We start from the raw sequence: 23,229 nt of genomic DNA, 5'->3' as shown, positions 1-23,229 counted from the left end.
AGACAAAAATCCAAGTCATTCCCCTCTACTTTGTGGAGAAGGGAATCGATGGACTGATGGCGCTGAGGGGAAAAAAAAATCTTAAAAGGAAGACTTCTTAATCTTAAACTGTCTCCTCCAAATTTGGAAATATGCATCCCAGGTCTCCTCAGGACCTTAAGCTTTAGTAAGATCAATTCCATTCTCCCAAAATTCAATGATTAAAAGGTTTAACCTGCTCACCATTTCTTAATAAGGTGAAGCCTTCATCTCAGACATGAGCCAAGGGATCCATCTCTGAACTGCTTCTAATTCAGTTATATCTCTGTTCAAATGAGGTGCAAAAAGACAAGCAGAGAAGACTACACTCGTGAGAGATGCAGATAGCTACAGTACCTCAAAATGTGTTTCATGTAATTGTTAAGTTTGTTCTCAAGCTAAATTTAAGACAAAGACTCAGCGCTGACATAGAACTTTTAGTTAATTAAATAGCCTTGTTAAACAAGCTAAATTGGGTGTGGCTGGAACAGACAGAACATATTAATGTAAAACTGCAATGTAGATGAGGCCAGAATTTGCAAAAAAAAAGGTAAAGTGCATATTGATGACTATATCTGAACAGACAACATTCTTAAAATAGATTAATTACAAATTAAAAAACAATAACCATTATGGAGATGTGGTGAGACGGTGACCAATGTTTAAACCTTCACACTTAAGTATCTGATATTTCAGAATAAGGAGCAAGAAAAGTTTTTACTCCCATTATCAAATTTCAGCCCACATAACCTATCTGCATCCACCTGCAGACTTAGGTTCCTCTTATGTCCTCTGTCCTCATTTTTAGATATTAGTATCATAAGCAAATTTAGCTAACATATTTTTCTTAATTCAAACCAGATACAGACTGCAAATAATTCAGGTCCCACTGATCCCAGAGACACAATTACAGCATGCAAACCCAAGAAAAAGACTTATTTATCCATTTTTTTTCAAGTTAGCGAAATAATCCATGCTGCTATGTTGACTCCTCTACAGAGCTCTTAATTTGTGCAACATTTTTCTGGAAATCCAAGTACATAACGGACAGGTTTGCTTAATCCACCTCATCTGTTATTACTTTCTCAAAGTACGAATAAATTACTTAAACATAATTTCCTTTTCAAAAAACCATTTTAACTCTGCCCGATTCCACAGAAAATTCCTCAGTATTGTTTTAACCTCATGAATAATGTATTCTAGCAATTTCCCCAATATAGATGCTAGACTAACCAGCCTATACTTCACTGTTTTCTGTTTCCCTCTTTTTGAATAAAAGGTATCATATTTGCTATTTCCTAAATTGTTGGGACTTTTCCCAGAATTCAGGAAGTCATAACCAGTATATCTATTACCTTCAGAGCTATTTTTTTTAAAAGACCCTAGTATTTAGATCAAATTCTGTGAACTAGTCCACCTTTAGGTCTAACAGCTTTCCAAGTACCTGTTCCCTGGTGTTGGTGATTGTTTTAAGTTCCTCTCTACCTTTCACATTGATTTTCAAGAGTCTTTGGAAAGTTTTCCCAACTATTCTGCAATAAAGACACAAAATACTTGTTCACCCTTCCACCACTTTTCTTGTTAGCCATTAATAGTTCCCCAGATTTTGTCAAGATTTTCCTGCTTACATCCTGTAGAACAATATATTGCATATACTTTCCAGGGATCTGAGTAAGGATGTGTATTTTTATATGTTTATAATAAAATGAAAACAATGATCTCTCTTTAGCAAGACAGAACAAATTTGAAATTTGCACAAGAGCAGTCACAGACCTCTGGAGGGCAGAGATACGTGAAATACGCACTGATATCAAATATAATTTGAACCATACAAGCGATATACTTTGGAAAAATCCAAGAAGCACTATGTTCTAAACAACACTTTTGCTGGGGGTCTTACAAATCTTTAAAAGGCAGCTGGGCAAGCTGGAAGATATTTTAAAAATCTAACCAGACAACTAGCCTTGCAAATAAGAGTTCTAAATATAAGAACAAAAGATACACACTTTATAAATCACTAATTTTCCCTTTATTGAGTATTTGATAGAATTCTGGGAAGCACTTGAAAGTGAGAGATTTACTAGGAACACAAATGTATGAGATTAGAGAAACTGGAATTGGTCAGAGCAAACGAGGTTAAAGAGACCCAACACAGGTACTCAAAATTGAGGCATTTTGACAGAATACAAAGCAATAAACTTTCCTTTGGCAAGTCGGATGGCAATCAGTGTCACAGATTTAAAACAAAGAATTAAAGGAGAAATAAGAAATGATTTGAAGGTTTAATGGCCTGGAATGCATTACAGGATAATGGAATCAGATTTCATAAAAATTTTCAAAAGGAAACTGGACATATACTTCAAGAACCAGTGTGCAGGGCTTTTTTTAGAAAGAGAAAATAGTTGAGGATGAAACTAGACAGCTATCTAAGAGCTAGCGTGGGAATTGCAGGTCAAACATACCCCTTCTGTACTACAAAACTGAGCCAAGAGTCTCGATATGCTCATCTAAAAGTTGACTGGTGCAATTTGTTTGCAAGTGCACTTGAAAAAGTGGAATAAAGATTCTTCTGGATACTGATGAGAAGCAGCATGTCAAATGCCACAGCAAAGAAATCACAGTCAGTTTGATCAAGTGTACACTGAAAGGGAGGGGTCATTAGTCAGTCATGTGATTTTTGTCAGACAATGCTAGTTTCAAATGCAAATTCCTACCTTTATTCTGCAATTCCCTCAGTGTCCAAATATCTCTGTTTTAAACAATTGAATTGTCTCTGGATTAACTTTTGGGGTGGGATGGAAGAGGTGCCCTCATCTCTACACGTGACGTCTTTCTTTCACCATAGATTTTTAACCAGCTTGGTCATAATTTTAATTAGCTTGCTCTAGGAGTAAATGCTAATTGTTAAAATACTCCAAAACCTCAGGATTACAAGTGATCATCTGAACATGTCCATGATGCCACATAGATAAGCATCACAATGTTTTTAAAAATGCTCATGCTGACCCATTTCCCACGATCTGGGGTCTACGAGTAAGGTGCCCATTATATTGCCTATCCTTAGGGCTTTATGATCAGCTGTGAAATTCAAGATAGAGGAGCAGCAATAATGGTAATTGCCCATAATCTACTGAGCAAAAGAAACATCGGTGATCAGAACAGAAGCTCATAGGGTCACCTATCGGCTATTTTTGAAACACCTTTGGCAATAAAATTGCAGCTAATAACAAAAGGAGTTTCAATTTCAGTTCTACTATATTGGATGCGCTAGATATTCGATTTATGTAACAAGTTCTTTGTTGTACTATGTATAAATACTTAGAGACAGAGTTCAAGTTATGACATGTAACATCACTCTGACCTCAGAGTTCAATGATCAGTGCAGCCCAAGCAACGTCCCACTTGCCAGATACAAGGAAATGAAAAGATTTTTAAAAACTGGACAAATTTGAAAGTGTAATCTCTCTTGATATGCCATTGACCCCACCAGCTTCTCAGTCTGTGCATTCTGGAAAACTGTTTAAAATGGGAAAGAAGTTATAATTTAGATATATGGGAACAATAAATTGTAATTTCTCCAAGCATTTGGCTCCCATATCCAGCAAATAGCACTTTGCTTTAAAAGTCAAATACAACCACAATACAACATGATACGTTACTAAAAATAGATTTTTAAAAAAGGGCCTTCACCAAACTTGCTACAAGTTTGGGGACAGAGAAATCCAACAGCCATAAAAAGCTGTGAAAGCCCCTGGAAAGGAATAAAATGAAATCTGACTTGCCTCAGACTGAGAGGACAATAAGATTCAGCCTCAGCCTGTCCCATGGCAGGGCTACAGGAAGGAAGAAATAAATTCCAATTTTAGAAAAACGTTAGGGTGGTCAATTCTACATCCATAAACCATGCATTCACTCCACAATCTTTTCAGAAAGGTTTTTATATATATATTGTTTTTCAGTTTCTTATTGACCTAGTTTGCCACAAATATGAACGATTTAATGCATACTGGGCTAAATTAAAGCATGCAGAGAGATAAACAGATTTAAATATTGGTTCATTCAAAAGCATAAACAATAAATTCCCCCTCCAATGCTCTTACTTTTATTTTTGCACTAAATTGCAGTATCATGCAGTGGTACAAACCTTGAAGCAGTGATCCATAGCTGGTCATGAATAAAGCAACATTAATGTTTCCATCAAGTTTTATTACAATGAGCTTTACAACAGTACAGAAATTAAGAAATCAGGTACGACCTATTCAGGTTCTAAATGGTCTCTTTGAACCCTGGATATGAGGTACGTCGAACAGTTACATAATCAAAACTCAACTGAACACAAATTTGGTGCTGCAACAAGCAATTACACCAGAAGCCCTCACCAAACAATGTTGGGGACAGTAAAGTCCAACAGCACTTAGAGTGCTGCGAAGGCCTCACTTTTGTTTTTAATACAAAAGCAAATTTTAATTTACAGAACTTGCCTTTAAAGGTGGTACTGTATGTTCATGTAACTCCAGCGCCTTCAATTTTTTTTATTATATAAATGGACCATATTTATTATACTTCACTTCTAAAAACCTAGATGAAACATGAGAGAAGAAGCTATACAACATGAATTGCAATTACATGGGGACTCAGGTGGGAAGGGTTGGGGGGGGGGGGTGTAGAAGAGGGGTAAAGAGGGAGGGGAAGAAGTTTAGAGGGATGGGGAATTGGGGAGGGCAATCAAGATTTTGCTTTCAAGAATATTCTTTTGTTTCCCCGCTACTGAGATCAAACAACAGCACGTCCCAGGGTTTTGCACATTTTTGTGGTCATCATTAGCAGACAGAAGAGGTTTACCAGGTTTTTCTTTAAAAAAAAGTTAAAGTCACTTATATTCACTGAAGCTTGTCTAGTTAACAGCAAGTTGAGAAAAGGTTGAATCTCCAAACCTATTAACGTAGGTACACCAGCTTCAGTAGCGACCCCCTTGTGACATTACAGGGGGCCTCATTCCTGACATTCCCATTGGTGGCCGAGGGGGTCCGCCTTGGTAAGGGGGCACCATTGGAGGTCCCTGTCCATATGGAGGCATGCCACCTGGGAGGTAGCCTGGCATGCCCTGTGGCGGACCACCATACTGACCTGAGAACAGAAGAGAATATTAATATAAACACCTATCACGCTTCTAAACTTGATTTTTTTCAAATTCTGCTTGAACTCCACACCTTTTAGCCAATTGGCAATGCTAATGCACTGCAGTTTCATATTCTCACTATAGATAACCCAGAGTATTTTCTAGTTCAGACAGACAAGGCAGGAAACATAGTCTGGGGCTGTCTATTGGCCCTCCAAAAGTAGTGAAAATATAAGGGAAGGCAGCACACAATAAGGATAAAACGGTAATCATGGGTGACTTCAATCTCTCTTGACTGAACAAACCAAACTAGCAGTGATTTTATGAATGACAATTCTCTGCAGTGAGAACATGATTCTTTAGACCAATACATTAAGGAACCAAACCTATCTAGAGCGTGGTACTGCGCAAACAAGAAAGGATTAACTTATTTTAGTCCCTTGAGGAATAGTGACTACATATGATAGAATTCCTAATTAAGACGGAGATAGATGTAGGCAAATTGAAATAACTGAATCTAAACAAAGGGAAGCTATAAAGGTATGAAGTGCAAGTTGGCAGGAAGGGATTAGGGAACCTAATGAAAAAGGACTGGCAGTGGATAGGCAATGGTCAATAAGTAAATAACATGCCTGAATTACAACTGTTATTCATTCCTGTCTGACAAAAAAAGGAAAAAGGTGGCTGAAAACTTAGAAAAATAGATTAGGAACAGTATTAGATCCAATAGAGAAGGCATACAAAATTGCAAGAAAAGCAGCAGCATGCTTGAGGATTGGAAGCATTTTAGAATTCAACAAAAGACAAAAGCTTGATCAAGAAGGGAACGTAAGAGGAATGTATGATTGAAGCAAGCATAAAAAGGACTACATAAGCTTTCATAAATGTGAAAAATAAATAATTAAAAGTCAAATGTTACAATCAGAAACAAGAGAAATTATGAGAAACAAAAAAAAAAGGGCAGAAAATTGGAACACTTAAGGAACTAAGGATGCAGTGAGAGGGAGGGATTAAAGAAAATCAGTTTTAGTACAAAAATATGCTAGGGACGTTAATGAGGTAAAAGACTGAAATCATATGCCCTGAAAATCTAACTCCCAGAGGAAATTACCGTAGAAATAAGAGAAGCACTGGTAGTCAACATGGCTTTGTGCGTGGGAAATCATGTCTCACAAACTTAAAGATTGAGTTTTTTTGAAGAAGTAACAAAAGAAGATTGATGAGGGCAGATCAGAGATGTGATTTATATGGACTTCAGGAAGGCGTTCGACAAGGTTCCCCATGGGAGACAGATTAGCAAGGTTAGATCTCACGGACTACAGGGAGAACTAGCCATTTGGATACAGAACTGGCTCAAAGGTAGAAGACAGAGGGTGATGGCGGAGGGTTGTTTTTCAGACTGGAGGCCTGTGACCAGTGGAGTGCCACAAGGATCGGTGCTGGGCCCTCCACTTTTCGTCATTTACATAAATGATTTGGATGCGAGCAGAAGAGGTACAGTTAGTAAGTTTGCAGAGGACACCAAAATTGGAGGTGTAGTGGACAGCGAAGAGGGTTACCTCAGATTACAACAGGATCTGGACCAGATGGGCCAATGGGCTGAGAAGTGGCAAATGGAGTTTAATTCAGACAAATGCAAATCTTAGCAGGACCTTAATGGTAAGGTCCTAGGGAGTGCTGCTGAACAAAGAGACCTTGGAGTGCAAGTTCATAGATCCTTGAAAGTGGAGTCACAGGTAGATATGATAGTGAAGGCAGCGTTTGGTATGCTTTATTGGTCAGAGTATTGAGTACAGGAGTTGGGAGGATGTGTTGCGGCTGTACAGGACATTGGTTTGGCCACTGTTGGAATATTGCATGCAATTCTGGTCTCCTTCCTATCAGAAAGATGTTGTGAAACTTGAAAGGGTTCAGAAAGGATTTACAAGGATGTTGCCAGGGTTGGAAGATTTGAGCTACAGGGAGAGGCTGAACAGGCTGAGGCTGTTTTCCCTGGAGCGTCAGAGGCTGAGGGGATAGAGGTTTACAAAATTATGAGGGGCATGGATAGGATAAATAGAGAAAGTAGTTTCTCTGGGGTCGTGGAGTCCAGAACTAGAGGGCATAGGTTTAGGGTGAGAGGGGAAAGATATGAAAGAGACCGAAAGGGCAACTGTTCACGCAGAGAGTGGTAAGTGTATGGAATGAGCTGCCAAAGGATGTGGTGGAGGCTGGTACAATTGCAAGATTTAAGAGGCATTTGGATGGGTATATGAATAGGAAGGGTTTGGAGGGATATGGACCGGTTGCTGGCAGGTGGGACTAGATTGGGTTGGGATGGCTGGTTGGCATGGACAGGTTGGACCGTAGGCTCTGTTTCCATGCTGTACATCTCTATGACTCTATTGTAGTAAGGGAAAGCGCTAGTGTCAACTAGAAAAGATTTAACAGCAGAGCACTTGGAAACCAATGAGGGGATCGGGCTGAATCATCCTAGATGTATAAAAGGGAAATCATGCTTGACAAATCCACTGTTTGAGAATGCCAGGGTGGCGGTTGCTCTCGCTACGGAGGAAGTGCAACAGAAGTTTACCAGCTTGCTGTGCTGAATGGTAGCATCGGCCTACTGAGAGAGACTGGATCAGTTGGAACTACATCTACTGGAATTTAGAAACACTTTGGTTGTGTGGAAGGGGAGAAGAGATCTCGAAAACAAAAATTCTAAGACCACGAGACAGGGTAAATGCAGGAAGGGAATCTAGAACAATGGGTTACAGTCTTAGGATGCAAGGTAGTTCTTATAGGACCAAGACACCAAGCAATTTCCCAGAATATGGGAAACCTGTGGGATGCTCTGCCATTGAAAGCATTAAGTTCACAAGGCGATAGATATAACTAGAGCTGATAAGAGCAAGTCAAGCAGCAGAGGAGCAGGAAGGTCAACATTTCAGGATCGGACTCTTCATCAATTCTGATGAAGGGTCCCAACCTGAAACAAACTTTCCTGCTCTTCTGATGCTGCTTTTTCCTGCTCTGCACTTTATCGACTGACTTTCCAGTATCTGCAGTCCTCACCACCGCCAGATAGACACAACTAGAACAATGGGACCTGGAGCCAACTAAGGGAGCAGGCTTTCTTGGATCTGGTAATGGATAATGAGACAGGTTATTAAATGACCAGAGTTAAAAAACCCACTTAGAATTAGTAATTATAATACTGTAGTACAGAATTTATTTTTCACATACAGTATGAGAAACTTGATATGGAAACAAGTGCATTTCACTTAAATAAAGGAATTACAATGAATTGAAGAAAGAGTTAGCAAAAGTGAACTGGGAAAATAAGATTAGCAGGAATAACAGTAAGCAAGCAGTACCAGACATTGAAGGAGGTAATTCATAACTCTCAGCAAAATACACTCCAGTAAGGAGGAAAGATTCCAACAGAGGGATAAACTAGCCTAGGCTAACCAAGGAAGTGAAGGAGAGTTTAAAGTTGAAAGACATATAAAGGAAGTAAAAAGTCAGTGGTAGCCCCAAAGACTGAGGCAAATTCAGAAACCAACAAAGTACTACCAAAAAAAGACAAATTAAACTGAGAGGAAGCTAGCGATAAATTTTAAAAAAAAGTTTCTTTTAATAATATAAAAAGCAACAGTGAGGTCAAAGTGATCACAGGCCTCTTAGAAAATGAATTGGTGGTGGTGGCAAAGAGAAACAAGGAAATAACAGAGGGGAGTTAAACAGACATTTCGCATTTGCCTTTATGGCAGAAGATACTTCAAACATTCTATTAATACAAAGTGGAGGAAGGTAGTTACAAACTAGTATTAGACAAGCTAATGGTGCTAAAGGCAGGTAAGCACCCTGGCTTTGATGGCTTTCATTCTAGGATCCTAAAAGAGGCAGCAACAGAGATAGTGGATGCATCGGTTGTACTCTGACAGAATCCAATGATTTTTGGAAAGTACCAGGGGATTGAAAAACTTTTAATATGACACCCCTATTCAAAATGGCAAGGAGGCCAAAAAATGGATAGCTCTAGGCTAATTAGCCTAAAATATATTGTTGGAAAAGTGATTGAATCAATTAGTAAGGACATAATAGCTGAACATTTGGAAATTCATAATCTAAATCAAGTACAGTCAACATGGCTTTCTGAAAGGGAAATGGTGAACAACTGATTTAACAATTTTGAGGAAGTCTCAACCAAAGCAGAGAGAGGGGAAATCAGTGGATGTGTTGGATTTGGACTTCCAGAAGGCATTTGATAAGACACCTTTTAAAAGATTAAGACATAAGAGTCCATGGTGTCCAGGGTAGGATATTGGCATGAACAGAGAATTGACTAATGGTCAGGAAACTGCCAGTCGAACAAGGGGTTATTTTTCAGATTGGCAACCATAATCAGTAGCGTTCCATAGGGACAATGCATGAACCACAACTATTTACAATATATGTTGATGACTTGGAGGAAAGAAGTGAAAATACTGTAGCCAAATTCGCAGATAACATCAGTGAAAAGGCAGTTTGACAGAGGAATATTTACACCATACAAAGAAATATTGATAGGTTAAGAGGGCAAACAGTTGGCAAACGGAGTATAACTTAGGAAAATGTGTTGTTAACTTGGAAGGGAGAACTAGAGAGCAAAATATTACGCCAATGGAGAAAAACTGCAGAAAGTTGCAACACAAAAGGACAGAGATACCTCCACATGAAGTACAAAGCTAGCACACAGGTGCAGCAGGTATTCAAAGTTTAACGGAATTTTGGCCCTTATTTTAAGGGGGTTGGAGCAGAAGAGTAAAGAAATCTTACTGCAACTGTGCAAGGTACTGATGAGAGCAAATCTGGAGTATTAAGTGCAGTTTTGGTCCCCTGATTTAAAGGAATAACATCATTTCTTTGGAGGAAGTTCAGAGAACGTTCACTCAGATGATCCTTGGGATGGAGGGATTGTCATATGAGCAAAGGCTAAATAGGTTGAGATTAAATTCGCTAAGTGCGAGGGTGATCGCATTGAAACACAATTCTTAAGGGGTAAGACAAAGCAAATAGTTAGTGAATGTTTCATGAGAATGTCTTTGGAGCCACAGAGCTGTGGAGACAGAGTCCTTGAGTATATTTGAGGCGGAGTTAGATTTCTGATCAGTAGGGGGAATTGAGGGTTATGGGGATAGGGCAATAAATTGGATATGAGGAGTGCCAGAACAGCCATGATCCTATATAGCAGGGGAGCAGATTCAAAGCACCAAACGGCCTATTCCTGTTTGTAATTTCTATGTCCCAAGTTTCCACTGGTGGTGGTCATCCTCTAAAAGTCTACAGACTTGATTTTGGCAACTCTTCTACAAAGTGGAAAATGGTAATTTGTATTTTAAAAGGGAGGAATAGTTTTACAAATAGAATTGCAGATCAGTTACCATAAAATCATTCGTGGAGAAAATACTGGAGTTTATTATAAAATACATAACAACAGAACACTTGGAAAGTATTAACAGGATTGGACAAAGCCAGCATGGGTTTAGGAAAGGCAAGTCAAGCGTAACAAATCTATTGCGGTCTTTTGAGGATGTAATTAGATTAATAGATAAGGGAGAATCAATGGACGTGATGCATCTTGATTTTCAGGCAGGTTTTGATACAGTATAAGTGAAATATATTGGTATGGATTGAGAATTCTGACATGAAAAAGTGGATCATTTTCCTGGTGGCAGGCAGTAACTAATAGACTATCACAAGGATCAGCGTTTGGGTCCCAGCCATTCACAATATAAATGAACTAGAGGAGGGCACAAAAAGCAACATTCTCAAGTTTGCTGGATGTCAAAACTAGGTGGGTTGAGTGTTGAGGAGAGAGAAAGGAGGCTTCAAGATGATTTTGACTAGTTGAATGAGCAACAATTAGTAGATTAACAATCATGGCTAAACATGAAGTTATAAACTTTAGTGTGAAAACAGAAAGGCAGAAAATCATTTAAAATGGTGACACACTAGGAAATGTGGATGCACAAAAGGATCTGGGTCTCCTTGTACACCAAAACATTCAGCCATGTAGATCAAGCAATTAGAAAGGTAAATGGTATAATGACCTTCATTTCAAGAGGTTTTGCGTTCAGAAATAGTCTAGTTTAATGCAGTTACACAAGGCCTTGATGAGACCACACCTGGAATATCGTGCGCAGATTTGGTCTCCTCGCCCAATAAAGATAATACTTGCCATAGAGGGAGTGCAGCGGACGTTCACGAGGCTGAAACCGGGGGTGGCAGGACTGTCCTATGAGGAGAGATTGGTTTAGAAGGATGAGAGATCTGATTGAAACGTATAAAATTCTAACAGGGCTTGACAAACTGGATGCAGGGAGGATTTTTCCCTGGCTGGGGAGTCTAGCACCGAGGACACAGTCTCATATTAAGTAGGCCATTTAGGATCAAGATGAGGAAAAATGCCTTCACGCAAAGGGTTGTTCCCGTTGGGGAATTCTCTACTACAGAAGGTTGTGGAGGCCAAATCACTGATTATTATCAAACAAGATACAGACATATGCTTAGATTTTAAAGCTTCGAGGAATAGGGAGAGCAAGTAGGAACATGGCATTGAGTCAAGAGGATTAGCCATGATTCTACCGAATGGTGCAGCAGACTCAGAGGGCTAAATAGCTATTCTTGTGCCTAATTTCTAGGTTTCACTTTAGGCCACTTCACCCCACAGCCTGATCTGCCATTTAATCAAAAGTAATCTAATTATGGCCTCAACTGACTGATCCTTAAAGAATGTTTACATCAAACATCTGTCTAACACAGGCTCAAATACAATCATCCAGCCTCCACTGAAGTTGCTGCTATCCTCTCTCAAATGGGAGGAAATTCTAGCCAAACGTGATTCAATATTGACATTCAAAAGATTATGGTAAACACTTGCTTGACCGAGAAAACATTTAGGGATACGTGGAATGAGCATGCAAGGGATTTAATGGATAGCTCTACCAACAAATCACAAACAAAAAAAAAAACAGGAGCAATAGTCAATTCTTTCCTTTAAACTTACTCCACCATTCAGTATGATCATGGGTGATCATCCAACTCAACAGCCTGGTCTCACTTTCCCCCATATCCATTGATCCCTTAACCCAAATGGTTAACTCCTTTATCAAATCATGCAATCTTTGGCCTCAATTGTTTTCCATGGTATCAAATTCTACAGGCTCACTACTTCCTGGGTGAAGAAATTTCTTATTTCAGTCCTGAACAGTTTATTCGTATCTTTGGACTGTCACCCCAGCTCTGGACTCCCTTGCCATCCCGAATATCCTTCTTGCATCCACCCTGTCTAGCCCTATTAGAATTCTATAGGTTTCTGAGATTCCTCCACCCACCCACCAATTCATCTGAACCCAAGTGAATATATTCTAACCGATGCAAATTCTCCTCATTCATCAGTTCTGCCACCCCAGAAATCTGAGAGGAAATTGCCCACAACAGTATTCAAAGCTGTATATCTGTTTTGCAGGGGAAATAGTCACAGGAGATTCTCTCATTCATTGATCTCTATACTCTTATTTAGGTTTTCACACTAAACATCAAATCAATGCCATTTAAATAATTACATCACCACCTTGTACAAGGTGCATATACTCATGGCACACAATGAACCCCATCATAATTAAAAAGGTTCACAAAAGAGTGACCAGATATTGGAGGTCATATATATGGGTGCAAAATTAACAAAGGCCCCAGAACCACTGAGTAATTTTATGCTTATTTGTAACAAATATAACTAAACCACAATTACTAGAACCTACAAAAAAGCAGAAAGCTTTTTAACCTGGAGGTGGCATTGGAGGTCTCATTGCTGGTTGCTGAGGTGGTATTCCTTGCTGTGGTGGTATCATGCCACCCATTGGCCCAACTGGTGGTGGCCCCAGAGGTGTCTGGCCTTGCCGAGGGATGTTACGCTGGTACTTTGGAAACTGAGCTCGCCTTTCCTCCTAAGCAGCAGATAAAAGAAAATTGCACAGGTGCATTAGTTTTCTTTAAAGCGATACAAGTTTAAAACCCATTACTTTTTTTTAAATATCAGTCTGGCACACAAGTTAAATCCAGTTAAGACAAAAGGATTTTGTTTGAATGTTTGAAGAATGACTTACACACTTACCAGTGATATATCCTCATCTGGATGGATCAACTTACTAGTTGCACTAGTTGTGGTTAGAGTGGCAGGCTTACTAGTTACAGGGATGGTTGGTTTAGCTGTAGAACTGCTTGACGTGCTGGTAGCAGTAGCTGTTGACTGCGTGTATGCTGGGAATGTGGGCTTTGGAGGTTCTGCAGTCGTAGCAGGTGTACTGTTGAGGGGTTTAAAATCCGTACCCACAGGTCCAGAAACAGATTGCTGGCTCTGTTGAATTAACACCACAAGATGTTAGACTAATTGCATATCCCAAATTAAAATTCAAAACCAAGCCACAAGCAAAGCAGTTTAATTTTCCAAAAAACATGCTATTCTAAAAATGCAGGTTTACAAGTTTCAATTGTACTGACAATTCAGATTAAGTATCCTCAGAAGCATTAGAGGATCAAAAAAAAAGTGAAATTTAGAACAAATAGCTCAATTTAAACTGGCAAACCTTCAGCAGTATCTGCAGATATAAAGCTGCCGGATGTGTATTTGTGATTGCTTTTTATATAGAAATGCTAACTCTACAAAGTAGTACAGCACACTACACCAGATTAGCATTGCACAGCCCATACACACTCCAAAAGCCTCTAAAGCTAGTTTATAGCATGCTCAAGAATTATTCTGGCAAGTGAAGCACTGTGAATTAGTCTAACACCAGAATTGATGGAATCTGCCTGCGTACTTGTGCTGCACTAGGAAACAGAGGTTTAGAGGAAGTTGAGAGATTTGCCGAATTTGATGAAGCGGTTGTGGAGGCTGTAGTTGTGCTCGAAACACGAGTCCCCATCTGAAGCATAAAAAGAGCAGACAATGAAAATCCTCATCAGCTGCCAGTACTCTACACTATAAGGGTGACTGTCAGAAATTAAATGCATTAAAACCTAGAGGCACTTAAACTTCCTATGAAACAGTTTACAGAGAACCCTGAATACTTGTAGACCTCATCTAGACCAGATAGAGACTAAAGTTATACACACATCAGGAAACAGTCGTGGTGCACTGATATTTCACAGGTAAACAAGATACTCCAACACCGATAATGCCCATTAACACGTGCTTACTTGGCCGGCACTGGGGAAGAGCGGTTTTGCAATGGGAGGCTGTGGACTAGGTCCAGGTAATGGTGCTCGACTGGGTAAACCAGGTGGAACCACCGGCTGTGACTGGGTCATTGATGGTCCACCTGGACGTGGAACAGGCGGTGGCATACCTGGAATGATACAAGAAAACTATTAGAAAGAAATCAAACAAGACCTAAAGCCTTGCAAAACAGTTAAGGTGCAATCTGGAACTTCAATTAATTGTTGCAAAATACTTATTTAATACAAAGAATATTGTTCAGAAATCCAAGTTCATTTGACTCAATTTACTTACTTACCAACAACATCCACTGATTTATTTGGAGACTGTAAATGGTCATCAGATTAATCTATAAAGTAGTCTTAGTTTTACATGCTTTCTTTAAAAAAAGACATTAAATATTCTGCATCAGTAGTGTCTTCAAATATTTACCTGGATAGATAAAGCTCAGAATTTATCATTACCAGTTTATAGTGGAAGAAATTAGATGAACTGAGGAACAGAAATCTTAAAATTTAGATTTAGTGATCCTTTAAGCCTGTTCTGTCATTCAATGTCATCATGGCTGATTTTCCTATTTAGTACCCTGTTCCCACTTTCGCTTCATACTCTTTGACTCCCTTACCTCTAAGAAACTCTTCCTGAAAACACTAATATTCAAATGTAGATAATAGGTGCAAAAGTATAAAAACATAAGGTAAAGAGTTTAGAGTTTAATTTACAGGGGCAAATAAAAGAAAGGCTAAATTGACAGAGAATGTTGGCAAAGCTGCATGTGTTGTATCAGTAGAGTGCAGTATTTGACTCGTTAATGTAGAAATATCAAGTAGAGCTTTGAAAACTCAATTATAGGATAAATGCCATATTAATTGCGGGGGGGCAATAAATAGTAGAATTATGAAGAAAGTTGAAAATTAAAATTCGTTCAAGAGAGATGTTGCTGCGAAGACCAGCATTTATTGCCCATTTCCAATTATCCTAGAAAAAATGGTGAGCTACCTTTTTGAATTAATGCATACCATATGGTCTAGGTCCAGCCAGTGTTGTACATGAGAGAGTTCCATGATTTTAGCACAATTACAGAGGTAATGGTGATACAGTTTCAAGCCAGGATGATATGTGACTTGAAGGGAAACTTGCAGACTGTGATGTTCCCATATACCTGGGTATCCTCCCTTGTCCTTTCAGACAGCAATGACTGAAAATTGAAAGGTGCTGTCAAAGTACACTGAATTCCTGCAATGTATTTAAGATAACCACTGAGCACTGGTGGGAAGTGAGTGAATTATTAATGCGATGAATGTGGTGCCAATCAAGTACTGCTTTATCCTGGATGAAAGGCTTCCCAAACCACATACAAACTGACAAAAGACTAAACAATTAATCTATCAACTTCTTGCTAGTGCCAGGAATGCCTGCGAATTTAATAGGAAACATACCCACTGAAAAATTCCCAGTGCCTGACCTGCTCTTACAGCCACACTATTTAAAATGCTGGTTACACAAGAATTTGATTAATGACAACCCCTCAGGATTTTCATATGGGGGCAATCCTGTTGTATGTTGTGCATTGATTGTCAGCATTTGGTACTTAACTGGCAAGCAAAATCTGCAACAGACTAGTCCAAGCTTGAATGTTGGCCGGGTCTTCTTGTATGCTGGCATTGGCATGCAGTGCATCACTACTTGAGGAGTTGGAAATAGTAGTGAAAACAATTTATCTCCACTTCTGACCTTATGGATGAGGGAAGGTCATTGATGAAACAAGTGAAGACAGTTACAGTTAAGACCTCTGCAAGGATTTGTGGTACAGTGAGAATGCCCATACCTCTGGACTAGGAGGCTGGGGTTCAAGTCCCACTTGTTATTACACCTGTTATTATCAGACTTCATCTGATGGATTGCACAACATTTTTTATTGGTGCTTTCTCCAGGTAGGGAACAATCATTTGGACTTGTTAATTACTCACACTCAATTCTCTGTCAAACTGGTTTACAAGTTTGAGATTTTTTTTCTGACATAAGGTGCTTTCTTTTAAAAATAAAAATACCATTGAATCTCCTGTGGCATCACCCAAGTCTAGACAAACTGTATTTTCCTTAAAGTGGATTAGTGCTGCTACAGTAGTGGATACAGGGATCTGAATGTACATCAAATGGTAGAAGACAGAAGCCACAGGTTCAACTGTCACTGAATAGTGCCCCCATTAAAGATTACCAGACACCTAGAAAATGTATTATGTGGATTTTATGTCTAATTCTATGATTTCACATTAATTAGTATAAAGACTGGATTATTTTTTTAAAATTGTTTTTCAAAATGATTTTACATAGTTTACTGGTCACAAGAAGTTATTCAAGGCAGATATGAGACATTTAGGTGAGCATATGCAAATAGAGATGCAGCATGTACAAAAAGCATCTCTCTTGCTACCAAAGCTAAATTTGACTAATCACATCAATATGGAAATAAGTGCTTTGGGACATAACAGTACATTTATGTATTGCTCTAAATAACTTGATGCCAAGATTCTCTGCATACAGACCTAAATTGCCGCCAACTGTTTTCAAATACCCACCAGGATGCATGCCTGGCATCATGGGTGGCATTCCAGGTCCTGGAGGCATCATTCCACCCATGGGCATCATCCTGTTATAACAAGAGTGAACATAAATCACATTTCAAAATCAAGCTTGAATATAAAGATAAGGACTCAGTGATGCATAGGTAGTACAGACATCAACAATGCAATTTAGATTTTGGGGGCTAAAACTGCTTTTGCATACCAAGTTAAGGTGAATGACAGTGGGAAGCCAGCCAGAGTTACTATGTCTGATTTCTATCAGACACTCCAGGGAAAACAGCCCCAGCCTATTCGTCCATTCCCTACAGCTCAAATCCTCCAACTCTGGCAAAATTCTTGTAAGTCTTTTCTGAACATATCTTTCCGATAGGAAGAACAGAACTGAACACGATATTCTAAAAGTGGCCTAACCAATGTCTTGTACAGCCACAACATGACCTCCCAACTCCTATACTCAATGCTCTAACCAATAAAGGATAGAAATTCTATAAACTGCATCTATTTCACACAACTTTGGTCAAAACCCACTGGTAAATAATGGGCAATTTGGAAAGACATCAAAGTAACTCACATGGAACCATAAAGTTAAAGCAGAAAACAGATCAGAACTTCTTTAAATGGAAATTCATTTCTCACAATTCACAAATTTTAATCATTCTGAGCAAACATCAGGCAGTTAGAAACCTGGATTTGAGGAAGCAGCATTTCCCACCTTAATGCTGGGAAGCAAAGGTAATTAGAGCCTAGCGAGCTCATCTTATAATCACACAAATAATATACACAGACAAGACCAGGACATAAAAGCAAACTCGTGCCATTAAATAAATTGAGAATACTAACCCTGGAGGCATTCCTGGCATTACTGGTGGCATTCCTGGCATCATGGGAGGAACACCTGGGACCACTGGTGGCATCCCTGAAAAAATAAATGCAGCCGTATAAAGACTAAATTCACAAATAATCCTGGAACACTCCGATCAAGGAATGAGCCTGATGTCAAAGAAAATGCTGTCCCTTAGGTCCCTTTTATATCTTTCCCCTCTCACCCTAAACCTATACCTTCTAGATCGGGACTTATCAACCCCAGGGAAAGGACTTTGTCTATCCATGCCTCTCGCGATTTTATAAACCTCTATAAAGTCACCCCACAGCCTCAGACACTCCAGGGAAAACAGCCCCAGCCTATTCGTCCACTCCCTACAGCTCAAATCCTCCAACTCTGGCAAAAATTCTTGTAAGTCTTTTCTGAACATATCTTTCCGATAGGAAGAACAGAACTGAACACGATATTCTAAAAGTGGCCTAACCAATGTCTTGTACAGCCGCAACATGACCTCCCAACCCCTATACTCAATGCTCTAACCAATAAAGGAAAGCATACCAAACACCTTCTTCACTATCCTATCTACCTGCGACCCCACTTTCAAGGAGCTATGAACCTGCACTCTTTGTCCAGCAACACTCCCTAGGACCTAACCATTAAGTGTATAAGTCCTGTTAAGATTTTCTTAAAGCACCTCACATTTATCTAAATTAAACTTCTTCTGCTGCCACTGGGCCATCTGATCAAGATCCTGTGGTAATCTGAGGTAACCTTCTTCGCTGTCTACTACACATCTAATTTTGGTGTCATCTGCAAACCTACTAACTATACCTATGTTCACATCCAAATTATTTACATAAATGATGAACAGTAGTGGACCCAGTACCGATCGTTATGACACAGCACTGGTCACCGGCCTCCAGTGTGAAAATCAACCCTCAGACTTCCAATTTTGAACCAGTTCTGTATGCAAATGGATAGTTCTCCCGACATTCCATGAGATCTAACCTTGCTAACTAGTCTCCCATGAGGGCATCCTGATGAAGGACTTTTGCCCGAAACGTCGATTTCGCTGCTTGTTGGATGCTGCCTGAACTGCTGTGCTCTTCCAGCACCACTAATCCAGTATTTGCTTTCCAGCATCTGCAGTCATTGTTTTTACCTCATTGTTTTTACCCTCCCATGAGGAACCTAGTCAAACGCCTAACCGAAGTCCATATAGATCACATCAACTGCTCTGCCATCAATCTTTGTTACTTCTTCAAAAAACTCAAATCAAGTTTGAGAGAAATGATTTCCCACGCACAGTCATGCTGACTATCCCTAATCAGTCCTTCACCTTACAAATACATGTAAATCGTGTCTATCAGGATTCCTGCCAACAATCTGCCCACCACCGATATAAGGCTCACCGGTCTATAGTTCCCTGGCTTCTCCTTACCACCCTTTTAAATAGTGGCACCATGTTAGCCAAACTCCAGACTTTCAGCACATCACCAATGACTACCAATGATAGAAATATCCAAGCAAGGAGCCCAGCAATCACTTCCCTAGCTTCCCACAGAGTTCTAGGGTACACTTTATCAGGTCTTGGGCATTTATCCTCTTTTATGCATTTCAAGACATCCAGCACTGCCTCCTTTGTAGTATGGACAGTTTTCAAGATGTCACCATCTATTTCCCCCACATTCTATTCCTTCCTTGTCCTTCTCCACAGTAAACACTGATCCAAAAATACTCGTTTGAATCCATTTCCTGCAGCTCCACACATAGGTTACCTCGCTGATCTTTGAGGACCCTATTCTCTCCCTTTTGTCCTTAAATGTATTTGTAAAAGGCCTTTGGATTCTCTTTAACCCTATTTGCCAAAGCTATCTCATGTCCCATTTTTGCCCTCCTGATTTCCTTCTTTAGGATACTCCTACTGCCTTTATACTCTAAGGATTCACTCAATCTCTCCTGTCTATATCTGACACATGCTTCCTTCATTCTCTTAACCAAAACCTCTTTCTCTCGTCATCCAGCATTGCCTACACGTCCCATCCTTTCCTTTCACCTTAACAACAACATACTGTCTCTAAACTAGTTACCTCGTTTTTTGAAAGCTTCCCATTTTCCAGCTGTCCCTTTACTTGCTGACATCAGCCCCCAATCAGCTTTTGTAAGTTCTTGCCTAATACCATCAAAATTGGCCTTCCTCCCATTTAGAATGTCAACTTTTAGATCCGGTCTATCCTTTTCCATCACTATTTTAAAACTAATAGAATTATGGTTGCTGGACCCAAAGCGCTTCCCCCACTGACACTTCAGTCATCTGTCCTGCCTTATTTCTCTGCTGTCATAGGTTGATCAGAAAATAAACTTTTAGGTCAGAGTGGAAAATTATTGAAATAATTAAAAAGTGTATATACAGAAGATCTCCAATGCACAGCTCATGAAAAATAAAGGAGCCTTGAGATCAAGGAAACTTTAAACTGCTTACAGTCCAGCTTCCTGGTCAGTCATTGGCCCTTTTTAAAGCAAAACTACATTTCATTTCGAGTTCAATAGATGAATTCTTATGATACTTTTTTTTCAAGTTTGGGGCGGCAATGGCCCGGAGATATTATTGCTAAACAAGTATTCCAGAGACCCAGGTAATGTTTCCCAAAAGAATCTGACTGCTGATACAAAGTCATGGCTAGTAGCAAAAGATACTCATTGGGGAATGCAAACCAAACATAAGCATTAAACTTAATCTAGAAAAAAAGTGATTTCCCCCCCTTCGGGTGCCCCAGTTTGCTCCAAAGATGTGCAGGTTAGGTGGACTGGCCGTGGTAAATGCAGGGTTAGAGGGATAGGGTGGTGGTCTGGGACTGGGTGGAAATCCCTTTGGAGGGTCAGCGTAGACTTGGCTGGCCAAGTGTATTCTTTCCACACTGTAGGGATTCTATTGTTCTAACCCACAATACACATTCTGCTAAATTAATAAAATTAAACACATGTTCTCTTTTGCCCAATGGAACCAAAAGTACAGCAGGACAAGCTCAATCATCTCACTTCTGTCATGCAAAGCAGGGGTTCTAAGAGGGAATAAAGTAGATCGTATCACCTGGAGGAATTCCAGGTGCACCCGATACAGGGTGTATGCTTGACTGGTTCATACTCGAAACAAAATTCTGTTGTTGCTGCATCCCTTGCTGCTGGTACGAAGTCCCAGCTTCTGCATCGTCATCATCAAACTCATCAGAATCATCATCTTTCTGCTTCTTTTTTTGACTTTCCGCTAGTGAAAAATACAAAAGTTTGAACACTTGCATTGTAAAGCAGCTTGGAAGGAAGTTCAGCACAACATATTTATAATCAGCTTTAATCTGTCCACAAAAGTTTTTCTTTTATCATTCTCCAGTAGACATCTTTATACCAAGGAATTAATGAAAGGTAGACAACATGGGTGACCATTCAATAGAGACAACATGGACAGTGTGTCCCAATTGGTTAACAGATATGTGGTGCGGCACAGTGGCACAGTGGTTAGCACTGCTGCCTCACAGCGCCAGAGACCCAGGTTCAATTCCCGCCTCAGGCGACTGTGTGGAGTTTGCACATTCTCCCCGTGTCTGCATGGGTTTCCTCCAGGTGCTCCGGTTTCCTCCCACAGTCCAAAGATCTGCAGGTCAGGTGAACTGGCCATGCTAAATTGCCCATAGTGTTAGGTGAAGGGGTAAATGTAGGGGTATGGGTGGGTTGCACTTTGGCGGGTCGGTGTGGACTTGTTGGGCCGAAGGGCCTGTTTCCACACTGTAATGTAATCTAATCTAAATAACAACAGACTAAACTTTGTTTTATTATAGTGCATTTCCAGCAAAAACTTCCAACTTTTACGACTAATTATGCCTCTCTTCAATGTTAAAAGACCCAAGACAGCACTTCCATCCCGACCTACTCTTAGCAAATTCCATGAAGTTCAAAAGCAAAACCATGGGAACTCCTTGCCTTTGCAGCCTCGTGCCACATTACAAAATGAAATTATCCATTAAGTCAATGTACAGCCCTACATTGTGAAACTCCACTTTGAAAGATATCCAATTAATTCAAGATCAGTTAAATACATATGGTTCACACTAAGTAAGCCAGAGTGACGTAGTCTCACTGGCTATTCAAAGAGTTTCCATTCTGGATCATTAGCCAGTGATCATAGTGGAAAAAGTGCAAAAGTGTTCATGGTTGAAACTGGACCACATTCAGCTAATGGCCTTTCTCATTCACTTGGGCAAGATAGAATGTTGGAGCGATTGATAGAGCATTTGAAACCATCCCTCACGAATGAAAGACAAATAGGAGTCAAAGAAAATCACAACTCAATACAATTTACTGTTTTTAATCAAACTCCATAATCTACAAGAAGTATAATTTGTTACTTTCTTTACCAGCCTGAACAAATTGATATTAAAAAAATTTTCAATTCACTCAGGGGAAAGAGCTATGTAAATACAAGTTATGAATGGAATATCATAAGGCGATTCGCAGAAGCACAAAACAAAGTTACATCAAGCCATCCAAGGAGATATTACTGGTGACAAAATGCTTGGTCAAAATGAAGTTTTAAAGAGTGTCTTAAAGGAGAAGCCAGGTACTGAGGAACCTCTGGACATCAGAGGCATTACCTTCCAGATCAGACATTTAAAGATTCCAAAGTAGAAGATTCCATGCGTTCCACAAGGTTAGGGGAGTTCTCCCTATATCCTAGACAACATTACACCTCAATAGATATCATCAAAAGTAAAACTACCTGATTTATTGTTATTTAACTGCACACAAATGATTTCGAGAGGGTAATGCAAATATAGATGACCCGATTTGGCTTCCCCATCTGTCTACAGTATAGTTCTGTGTCACAAGACAATTGCCTGTCCCCGTTGCTCAGAAGGGAAGGGTGGAGAAAGGTAAAGCGATAGTTATTGGGGACTCAATAGTGAGGGGCACAGATAGGCGGTTTTGCAGGGGCGACAGAGACTCACGATTGGTATGTTGCCTCCCCGGTGCAAGGGTACATGATGTCTCTGATCGTGTTTTCCGGTTCCTCAAGGGGGAGGGGGAGCAGCCCCAGATCATGGCCCACGTTGGCACCAACGACATAGGTAGGAAGAGGGGTGAAGATGTTAGACAGGCTTTCAGGGAGCTAGGTTGGAAGCTCAGAGCTAGAACGAAAAGAGTCGTTGTCTCTGGTTTATTACCCGTGCCACGTGATAAGAGAGTCGAGGAATAGGGAGAGAGAAGAGTTAAATGCGTGGCGACAGGGATGGTGCAGGAGGGAGGGATTCCGGTTTCTGGACAACTGGGGTTCTTTCTGAGGAAGGTGGGAACTCTATAAACAGGATGGTCTACACCTGAACCTGAGGGGCACCAGTATCCTTGGGGGGAGGTTTGCTAGTGCTCTTTGGGAGGGTTTAAACTAACTCTG

At 39.9% G+C, this 23,229-nt stretch overlaps 1 protein-coding gene across 15 annotated transcripts in view; it reads right to left on the bottom strand.

The window, feature by feature from the left end:
- LOC140464146 (BUB3-interacting and GLEBS motif-containing protein ZNF207-like) overlaps positions 1-23,229 on the bottom strand; it is a 63,535-nt gene that overhangs the window by 31,949 nt on the left and 8,357 nt on the right. For 4 of the 15 annotated variants that reach the window (XR_011954859.1, XR_011954860.1, XR_011954861.1 and 1 more), the window contains exons 4-13: positions 20,878-21,051; positions 17,804-17,879; positions 16,925-17,028; positions 14,360-14,508; positions 13,981-14,085; positions 13,275-13,517; positions 12,945-13,107; positions 11,340-11,396; positions 4,500-5,145; positions 3,801-3,851 (exon numbers count right to left, since the gene is read on the bottom strand). Coding sequence is in view for 1 of the 15 variants with exons in the window: in XM_072558922.1 (XP_072415023.1) it covers positions 4,976-5,145; positions 11,340-11,396; positions 12,945-13,107; positions 13,275-13,517; positions 13,981-14,085; positions 14,360-14,508; positions 16,925-17,028; positions 17,804-17,879; positions 20,878-21,051 (1,241 nt within the window). In the remaining 14 variants the exon portion in view is untranslated. Of the gene's footprint in view, positions 1-3,800; positions 3,852-4,203; positions 5,146-11,339; positions 11,397-12,944; positions 13,108-13,274; positions 13,518-13,980; positions 14,086-14,359; positions 14,509-16,924; positions 17,029-17,803; positions 17,880-20,877; positions 21,052-23,229 lie in introns of those variants that run through there. The other 11 variants (XR_011954864.1, XR_011954863.1, XR_011954862.1 and 8 more) reach the window with 10 other exon arrangements.

Source organism: Chiloscyllium punctatum, chromosome 39 (genome assembly GCF_047496795.1).
Source record: "Chiloscyllium punctatum isolate Juve2018m chromosome 39, sChiPun1.3, whole genome shotgun sequence".
In the NCBI taxonomy this organism is placed as follows: domain Eukaryota; kingdom Metazoa; phylum Chordata; class Chondrichthyes; order Orectolobiformes; family Hemiscylliidae; genus Chiloscyllium; species Chiloscyllium punctatum.
Note: the sequence above shows the minus strand (reverse complement) of the source record. Positions and strands in the feature narration are given on the sequence as shown.